The sequence below is a fragment of the Camellia sinensis genome, unplaced genomic scaffold, assembly GCF_055761805.1.
Source record: "Camellia sinensis isolate YWXY unplaced genomic scaffold, ASM5576180v1 Unanchor1, whole genome shotgun sequence".
Taxonomy (NCBI): domain Eukaryota; kingdom Viridiplantae; phylum Streptophyta; class Magnoliopsida; order Ericales; family Theaceae; genus Camellia; species Camellia sinensis.
Window position 1 is genome coordinate 6,143,994 of NW_028128987.1, and position 10,479 is coordinate 6,154,472.

The following is a 10,479-nucleotide window of genomic DNA, read 5'->3' on the forward strand; positions in this document are numbered from 1 at the left end:
ATCTATATAAAAAAAAACTTGACAAGATTGACGTAGTAATATTATTTTTTGTAAATAAATTATTGTCCTTCAATTCCATCGCTAATAATAGTTAATATACTCAAATGTTACGTTTGGTAACTTGGGAGAAAAAATAAAAGAAATGATTAGATAAGTTATAAAGGAGTAGAAAAGAAATTATGATTTTCTTTCCTTTTATCTGGATAGATAAGAGAGAAAAGAAAAGAAATAATATTGATTTATCTTTTATCTTGTTTAGTGAAGATATATATAAAAATAAAAAAATAAAAAAGATATAATGTTACATTATCAAATTAATCTTTTATAGGTGTTATTTTTTTTTTTTTTTATCTAAAATATAGTTTTGGTATTATAACAAAATAATATTTGATTAATTTCATTTCTCTCCTAATCTCTCCACTTTTAGAGAGATAAAAATAAGAGTTATGAAAGAAATGTGTCTCTCTATATCTTTCAATTTCTCTCTTATTTGATAATCCAAACAAGTAATTTCTCAGAAGATACTCAAACCAAACCAAATGCAAGTCCATGTTTGATTTGTTTTTCAGAAAAAAAAATAGAATTAAAAAAAAAGAACTAATTTATTAAAAATAAATATGAAAAAATATTTTTAAAAATTTTTTAAATTATTTCTACCTTTTCAAAAAATAAAATTATAAGAAAATTTATTAGAAAGTCTCACATGAGTATCAATCCTATGAATTTTTTAATATACTAATAGGTCTTGTATGCTTTGATAAACTTATCGTGGCATCCTATTTTGAATTTTGGTATGATTTGACGAACGTTTCTACCTTTTTTCATTGGGGGATGTCATCTTAGGAAAGTTTGATTCAATTTTTGGATTACGTTCTCTAATGTAACACTCAAGCATAACATTTCAATATAATATTCAAACATAATATTTTAAAAAAAAATAAAATTAATGTATTTTTTTACAAACATAACACTTAAAAAGAATTAAATGACAAATGAATTATCACACATTTAAAAAGATTAAATGGGTCATAAAAAAAATTGTGAAACTAACTAAAACACAATTCTAACATATAGTATTTAAGTATTTTTTCTAACATATAGTATTTAAGTATTTTTTATTTATTTTTATCTCTTTTATCAAATTAGCTTTTATTTTGTAGAAAAAAATTCTCAAAATAATCCAATCAAATCAAGTCGAACATAGCCGAAGCCTCGAACCCAAGCATGGCGAGAGACTGACAGAACACAGACGACCTCCATCGTCGTTCATGTGAAAGAACAGTTGAGCTGTTTACTCTCTCTGCTCTCATATTCACATCAAGCAAAGCACTACAACCTTCTTTACCTCGCTATGGCAACACAACGGTTATTTTTTCAAACACCCTCACTCAGAAGAACAACGCCTTCAGTTTCTATTCATCAATTCATCAGAACCACAGCAACCCAAACCCTAGAAACTCCATCCAAACAAACCCACCCATCGATTGAATTACCAGATTCGTCAACACCCATCTCCATTTCCGACTCCTTCATGGTTGAAAAGATTTTGTGGAGTCTCAAACAAGGTAATAAGTCCAATTCTCCTCATAGTTATCTGTTTCAATTAAACCCCTCAATTTTCGTTGATGTTCTTTATCGATGCCATGAGAATTTGCAAATGGGTCAGAGGTTTATTGATTTAATTGCCACAAAATATCCTAATTTCAAGCACTCATCGATTTCGTTGAGTGCTGCGATTCATATATTGGCTAGGAGTCGGAGGGTATCCGATGCCCAGGCTTTGATTCTTCGGATGGTTCGAAAGAGTGGTGTTTCGCGGGTTGAGATTGTCGATTCGTTGGTTTCGACTTATCGAAATTGTGGCTCGAATCCACTTGTTTTTGATTTGTTAATTAGGACTTATGTGCAAGCTAGGAAGTTGAGGGAAGCTACAGAGGCGTTTCGCGTGCTGAAAAGTAGAGGTTTTTGTGTGCCTTTAAATGCTTGTAATAGTCTTCTTGGAGGGCTTGTTAAGGTTGAGTGGGTGGACTTAGCTTGGGAAGTGTATGGGGAAATCGTTAGAAGTGGGATTGAAGTGAATGTTTATACACTAAACATCATGGTTAATGCATTGTGTAAAGATCGGAAACTGGAAAATGCAAAATTGTTTCTTTCTGAAATGGAAGACAAAGGAATTTTTTCTGATATTGTGACATATAATACTTTGATTAATGCATATTGTCGTGAAGGGCTTATAGAAGAAGCTTTTGAGTTAATAAACTCGATGTTGAGTAAGGGTTTAAAACCATGTCTTTTCACTTATAATGCAATAATAAATGGTTTATGTAAGAATGGAAAATATGCCAGAGCAAAGGAAGTTTTGGATGAAATGTTGCAGATTGGACTAAGCCCCGATGCTACCACTTATAACACACTGCTTGTTGAGTGTTGTAGGAACGATAATATGTCTGATGCTGAAGCAATTTTTGATGAAATGTTTCTTAGAGGTGTTGTTCCTGATTTAGTCAGTTACAGTTCACTTATCGGATTGTTTTCAAGGAATGGGCATCTTGATCGGGCATTAGAATATTTTAAGGGTATGAAGAGTGTTGGCCTAATGCCAGACAATGTAATTTACACTATTCTCATTGGTGGGTTTTGTAGAAATGGAATGATCTTGGAAGCTTTGAAGGTGCGGGATCAAATGCTGGAGCAGGGTTGCTTTATGGATGTGGTTACTTACAATACTATTTTGAATGGGTTGTGCAAAGAGAAGATGCTTTCCGATGCCGATCAGCTTTTCAATGAAATGGTGGAAAGGGGTGTATACCCTGATTTTTGCACTTTTACCACACTGATACATGGATATTGTAAGGATGGGAATATGAACAAAGCCATGAGCTTGTTTGGGTCAATGCTTGAGAGGAATCTCAAGCCAGATGTTGTAACGTACAATAGTTTAATTGATGGATATTGCAAGGAAGGTGAAATGAATAGAGCTAATGAGTTATGGGATGATATGATTGCTAGGAACATCTTTCCTAATCACATTACATACAGCATTCTGATCAATGGATTTTGTAGTCAGGGTCGTGTATCTGAGGCATTCAGATTGTGCGATGAGATGGTTGGAAAAGGTATTGAGCCAACTGTTGTGACTTGTAACACTGTTGTAAAAGGCTATTGCCGGTCTGGGGATGCAGCAAAGGCATATGACTTTTTGAATAAGATGACTTCCAAAGGAGTTGTTCCTGATAGCATTACATTCAACACTCTTATACATGGATTTATGAAAGAAGAGAATATGGACAAAGCACTTGACTTGGTTTATAAAATGGAAAATCAAGGACTATTACCTGATGTTGTTACATACAATGTGATTTTGGATGGTTTCTGTAGAGAAGGTAGAATGCAAGAAGCAAATTTGGTATACAAGAAGATGACTCAGAGGGGCGTGAATCCTGATAGATCCACATATGTATCATTGATAAATGGACATGTCACACTAAACAATTTGAAGGAAGCATTTCGATTCCATGATGAAATGTTGCAGAGGGGTTTTGTGCCAGATGATAAATTTTAATTTTTTTACTTTTGTAATCATGAAAAGCTATGACTTAATGAATTGTGCCATTTGATACATTTTAATTGCTCATGTATTGCCCATTGACCCATAAGGTGAGATTATTGTATTCAAGTCTTCTGCTCAAATTTATCTTGTGGAACCATAGGCTCCATTTTTGGTGTCTTGTCTTCATTTACCCTTTTTGCTAATTTCGAGAACATCAAAGCTATATAACTGAATTAAACTTGGCTTATTTTTCATTTCATGTGTTTAACATGTACAATCTTCTATTCAAGATATGCTTTACCTTTTCAATTTACATGAGTTTTGTGATATTATGTGTAATGTAATATTAATGCTAAAGGGATTTTGAAGCTAAGATTTGTATGTTTTTGCTAATATAAAAAACATTCTCATACCTATTTGATTGTATGCAGTACGAGATTGGATACATGAAGACTATATAATATTGTAATCACCACTGAGGTATGAATTTCTACTTTGTAATATTATGATGAGGTATGTTGCCAAATACCTGGTTTGTATTACTTAGAGCATCTCCAATGGTTCACCAAACATTTCATCAAATTTGAGTAAAAATATGACCAATTCCTCTATTTGATATCAGACGCTCCAACGGTGCTTTCATCAAACCACAGGACGTCTGAGGGTTCGACCGGCAAGAGCAAAATTGAATATTTTTTTTTTTTTTGGTTGCCTTCATTTCTGTTTCCTCAATGTATGAAGAATGAAGTTGCGAACAATATCATACTCTTCTTTCAATAAGAAAGCTATACCAGAAGGTATAAAGTCACGGATAAAGATCTGATCATAATTCAGAACATTGGAATTGGTTGGGTCCTTCGCAGTTATTGTTTTTTTCTTGATTTTGAAAGTCATGCGATTCAGAACACTCGGTGTTGTGGGGCTTAAGAGAAGGAAGAAGAAAATGATGATGGCTTGCATTTTGGTTTTAATTATATGAGCTCCACTGCTCTTTCTTCCCTCCCTTCTCTCCTCACTCTCTGTCTCTCTAGAACTACAGGGAAGATGAAGGAATACAGTATTCTTTGATGGATACTCTTCAACCAGAGAGAGAGAGAGAGAGAGAGAGAGAGGTGCTTGATAATGGAGGTACTGAGGTGGTCGACCTAGGGGTCGACCTGTTAATGTAAATTTTTACAAATTTTTGCTTTAAAACGGTCATCCAGGGGGATATCCGGCCGGTCGTCCGGTGAGTCCAACTCAACGGTTATGCACAGTGAATTGCTGAAAGGGGCAAGTCATCCTCAGTTTGGTAAACCGTTTGATGTTTTCTCAATTTGATACTATTTTGGTGCAACCGTTGGAGCACAAAAAGCACTTCTTTTTCATCAAATTTGAATTTGATGATGGATTTGGTGAACGGTTGGAGATGGTCTTATGGCACTGCTTGTGTTGTATTTTTCAAATTTTTATTTGCGATGTGATTTTTTCCCCTGTCCTTTGATCAAACACATACGCATGCTCTTGTTTCAGTCTCAAATTGCGAGGATAATGAAAAAGAGTGATCTTTTGACGGTGGGAGGGAGGCAAGTCTATGATCATGGGTAAAGTTTTTAGTTATCTTAACTTATCAAAATAAAAACAAAAAGTTTTCATATCTTAATGTTTCCAATATTTTTTTTAATGCATTATTAGCTGTCTTCTTTCACTGCATGTTTGTGTGATGAAATATATTGCCATGGAGCCAAAGGGCAGTGCCATAGAGGCCCCATCATAATTTGTGCTATTTGTCTTGGCCAATAGAACTGTGCAGTAATAGATAGAAGTTTTTGTTTTAAATTGGAGTAATAGATAGAAGCTAGATGACTTACATTTGTTACTATTGCAATAGACATCATACCATGCTATGGAATTTGTATTGGAGTGAGTGTATGTAGACTATAATGTTCATTCATGTTCTCCTTTGCATCAATTAAGTTCATGCTTTATAATCATTCTTTACCTTTTTGGCCAGGTGAAAGAGTTTTGCATGTTGGTCCTTCGCAATCATGTAACTCTAATTTTTTTTTTTTTTGCCAATAACTTTTAATCTAGGGTAAATTAGATTGACCTCCCCTTGTGAGGTTTGGGAAAAATAAAATAAGCCGTATAGTTTTGACGTAATTGCACCAACCTCCCCTCCACTAATGATAGAATAAACAATAAATGAATTTTCCCCCTCATATATTTTGTGTTTAACAGTTAAATTTAACTTGAATGAGAAATTACGAATTGATCCCTCTTCAATAAGGTTGTTTTTGTCTCCCCATCTCTTTCTCCCACTCTTGGATGAACCTGCTCCTCCCCCTCCTCCCCAGAAGTTGATCCCTCTCTTCTCAGCTAGCCACCACCCACTCTTACCCCTCTGGCATATCCCCTCCATCATTGCCAACCCACCCTCTTTTTCCCTCTAGTGCCACTACAACCACCCAATCACCACCTAGCCACCGCCCAATCATTATGCAAAATGTGTCCTCTCTTATCTCATCATGCTTGTGGCTAGGGGTTTTTTGCATTGTTCACAACAGGTACTTATTTAATATTTTAGGAATATCGTGTGGTATTGGTTGTGTGGTGGTCCAAACCAATAGCGTAGCAGGGAATCTTGTGGATTAAACATAGTAACTCATCATTATTAGATAGTTGGGAGATAATGGGCAAATCACTTATTGTGAGTTCGATTTCTCATGCCGGGAGCACCACGTAGGCAATGCCACATAGTATTCCGGAATTATCTAACAATTTTCATTCAAAACACATCGTTTATGAACAATACCATCTCTCTAATATTTTTCTTTTAAATAAAAATTAAATATATTTTATAATAATTTGTGCTATAAATGTTACGTTTTATTTTCTAAAATTTGCAAACTTACATCACTATCGTGTGCCAAGTTATTCCACACTATCATAGAATTTTGATTTGAATATCTAATTTTTTATGTTTAATTTTAGCTCATAAAATTATTGTTGTCTTATTGTTGATCACGAAAAGAAAAATTTTGAAATTGTAATTAATGGGTGCCCCCTCTGGCTCCGCTACTGCCCTCCATCATTGCCAACCAACCCTCTTTTCCCCTCCAGTGCTGCCACAACCGCATGATCACCTTGAACCACCATCATTGCAATGGCCACGATCCTAGCTGCCCCTCTCATCTCTCTCAGAACCAACTCCCAAAGCAATGTCCACCTTGATTCTTGATTGCTGATGCTTTCTCTAATTGCTCTTAGCAGCTTGTGGCCATACAAACAGAAAAATAAATTGCAAAATGGAGCAGCAAATGCAACAACTCAACATCTAAATACATGACTAATTTTCAGCTCTCATTTCATCTCTTCTCTTGTTTAGTTTGTGATTTTTTTTCATTACCCGTCAATTCTATCGTTTGTTATACTAAGAATAGAGGAAACCTAGTTTGTGGTACCCTTGCAACCTCCAATAAATCACATAGAAAAATTCTCTTACAGAAGCATTCAATTTTTTAAAGTTTGCTCACATGGAATATAAGAGTGCTGGGTATTTTCATTCATGGTTTGTGTTTTGGGTTTTACTTTGTGATTATTCCTTCAGGTATTGTAAATGTTTTTGAGTGGTAAAGAGAACACGGGGATGGTTGTGGCAGACTCACAGTTATGAAAACATCAGATAAGAGTGAGAGGGATGAGTAGAGTGAAGGAGGGGTCATGACTTTATTAGTTGTGTATGAAGCAAAATGGTTGCTCCGAAATTGGGCCGAGTTGAAGAGTGATTTGGAAGTTATTGTCGGACAAATTTCAGACAGCAATAGTGGAACAAAGCCACTAAAAACCCCTAACCAGTGTAACAACAAAATTGAGGCGATGAAGAAGAAAATGTATCAAATGGAATCTGCCGTAAATAACCATTTTGTTCTAGCATCATGGTGTTCCCAAAAACTGTAGGGCTAAGCGTAATTTCTTCATACCTTGGGAGAGTTCAGTGTAATTTACTCTTTAATCAGTTTTGTCTTCTGTTTTGATAACCAAATGACCTCTATTGTTGGGTTGGTCATTTCTATTTCCTTTACACTGCTCCATGTGTGCTGATTTCATTTTTCCAGGGATTTCAAGTTGGGAGCTTTCGATAACAAATTGACAATTAACTTGGAAAAAATGCCACCTCGACTTATTTGAGGAGATCGGTCTTCTCATAATATGTTTGAGCCAAAAACAGGCTGCTTCCCTTAGATCTGTTGCAGATTCTATTATAATATATGTTCAATATGAAATGGTTGGAGATTAACCTCTGATTAAGCATTCTTCACATTCATCCCTCAGCAAGCAAGGAAAATAAGGACTGCAATTTTAGTTTTGAAAGAATGCAAACAACAGTGGTATCAAATCCCTTACCTTTCTCTTGTTTTCTCTCTCGGTTTTTCTTGATTTGCTTCTTGTTATGGAAGATTTGAATGGTTTACTCTTGCAGGGAATACCTGCAACTGCATTTGATGGAAATGATTTTAACAAAGAGCCACTCAGTCAACCCGTGAGTATTGATGTCTCAGACCTTTCTTTCTGATAGTGTCGATTTTGTAGAGCATGGCAAAGGCTTACTTCCGTTCTCATACACAAAGAGTGAACTAGAACTGTATTTGTTTTGATTCTGATCATTTCATTTAGTGATGATTTAGAATTGTTCCTATATAAAAAAGTGAACAAAAACAAAGCAATTACCACTGAAGCAATAGAGCAAATTTTAGAGAAGAGTCTGTTTGTCAGCCAAATGCATGGGTCTTGAGATGAAACTTGTGTTGTGGTAAAGCTAAATTTTACATTTTTGTGATTTTAGGTTTGCAGTATATAGACTGGAAGCTTGGAATTCTGCTGCAATAGGAAATAATGTGGCAATGACGAAATTTTTAAGCGGAATTTGCTTATCAAATGATTTTTTATCACTGCCTTGGTGCAACAGTATATATTTATTGTACTGATGAATGGAATACATGTAAAACACGTCAGTATAGATAAATTTGATTATTTTGGGTGTATATGTTTCGGTAAAGTTTAATTTGTTGTATTTTTCTTTCCGATGTAACCCAAAAAAAAAAAAAAGTTTCCTCCTGTCGTATCTTCTTATTTTTCTTCCTTTTTTTTAATTTCATTTTTTGAATTGAATTTATGCCTGCTTTGAACTTCTATTTACTCATAAATGTCAAAAATTCCGGTTATCTAGGTTTAATTATATAGCAAATCTTGATTATTCTTCTGTTAAAATGTCAGTTTCTCAAATGAATTCTCCTATAATACTTGTAATGTTTCTTTCTTTGGCAGTGCTAGCCTAGGTAATGAATCTAATTTATTTATTTATTCTTTCTTTCTTTCTTTCTTGTTTTTTGTTTTTTTTTTTTTTTTTTTTTGGGTGGGGGGAATGGGAATTATTAAAAAAAAATGTGCTCTTATTAGTACAACCATCAATTATTTTGAACCCTTTATTTTTTAATTTTTTTATTATAATAATAACTTCAAATGAAATTACTAAAAAAGACATTAATAATTTTAAGACACCTCATCACACAATTAAGCTCACACTTATTATATCATGAGTTAGGGTTTATGAGAGTACTCATCTCCATCATCACCCATCCATCTTTCCAAATCTCACCTTCAAAATATATTTACTTTTAAAACCTTGATAACTCTTTGACAACAATATTCTGGCGATAACGGTGATAACTATTTGATTACTTATAATTCTTCGGCAATGACAATAAGTAAAAGTTTTTTCGGCAATTACAACTCTATAAGACAATATGAGTACAACAATAAAAACTCAGAGAAGATTCATAACTTTAATGGTGTTCTTAGCTCAGAAGAGATTGAACTTATAAGGAAAAGTTTTTTTAAAAAAAAATAAAAAAAATAATAAAAATTGTTCGTTATTTTTTTAGAACTAAACTCTCGAACATATAACCAAAATTCAAGAACACAGGCCCAAACATTGTTCATTTGTTCAGGAATAGGCAATCGAACATTTCTTATTTGTTCAAGAACAACTAACTGAAACTCGTGGAGATCATAGAACCCACAAAAGGGGAATTTAGAATCACCAACAAAAAAACCTACATTTATTTTCTCAGATCATGAACAAATATGTGGAGATGAAATAGTAATCACTTTCGTGAGTTTTGTTAGGTTTTGGGGAGAGAGGCTTTTTCGGGTGTGAGGGTGTGCATTCTATTAAATAAGTGAAACATTTTCACAATGATAATTTTGATATTATTTTACGGGAGAAAAGAAATTTTAAGGGTTTAGAATTTCTAAGTAGGGGTCCAAAGAAATGAGAGTTCAAAATAATTAATGGAGTGCTAATAATAATACTCTTAAAAAAATATACATTTTTTTTATTAGCAGAAAAGTTGATTTTGTTTTCTTCTTAATAAGTTTATACTTTTAGATTTATTTAGGTCTCGTCTGAGGACTCAATATTTTAGTTTAAAAGTTAAAAAATCACTAAAAAAATTTAAAAGCAAAAAATCTATATTAAAAAGCTAAAAATTTATTTTCCTCTTTATTTTTTGTACATCTTTTTATAAAAAATTAAAAAATTATCTCAAATATATTAATTATTTTTACTTTATATTTTAATTAAAAAATAAAAAATTATTAAAATAACATATTTCCAAACGGGGCGAAATGCTTTTACCTGTTCAAACTGGGTATGAATAAACTCTATTAAAAGACTAAAATTTTTTGAGAATGTACCATCATTAGCCAAATGAAAATCTAACGAAGCTTGAAGATTAACCTTTCATTTGTTGTTTCTAGTAAGTTGTTTTTGTCTTCAGCTTTGCTTCTCTGAAACAGCCTTAATTAGATTTGTGTTTGGTAGGTTTTCGCTTGGATTGGCCATGTCTTTGTGCATCATTTGTCGCTCAAGCTTAGGGGTAGGAATT

General features: G+C 33.5%; 1 protein-coding gene and 1 long non-coding RNA gene across 2 annotated transcripts; both read left to right on the plus strand.

Annotated features, from left to right (window-relative positions):
* Positions 1-1,183: 1,183 nt before the first annotated feature.
* On the plus strand, positions 1,184-3,690 carry LOC145814012 (uncharacterized). The gene has a single exon (XM_082910481.1). The coding sequence runs from the start codon at positions 1,352-1,354 to the stop codon at positions 3,560-3,562; it is 2,211 nt and encodes a 736-aa protein (XP_082766607.1). The 5' UTR covers positions 1,184-1,351; the 3' UTR covers positions 3,563-3,690.
* A 1,858-nt stretch (positions 3,691-5,548) lies between these two features.
* Positions 5,549-8,647, plus strand: LOC145814013 (uncharacterized). The gene is made up of 4 exons (XR_014357479.1): positions 5,549-5,579; positions 7,648-7,920; positions 8,013-8,072; positions 8,376-8,647. It is a non-coding gene; the product is annotated as an uncharacterized LOC145814013 (long non-coding RNA).
* The last annotated feature ends 1,832 nt before the right edge of the window (positions 8,648-10,479 follow it).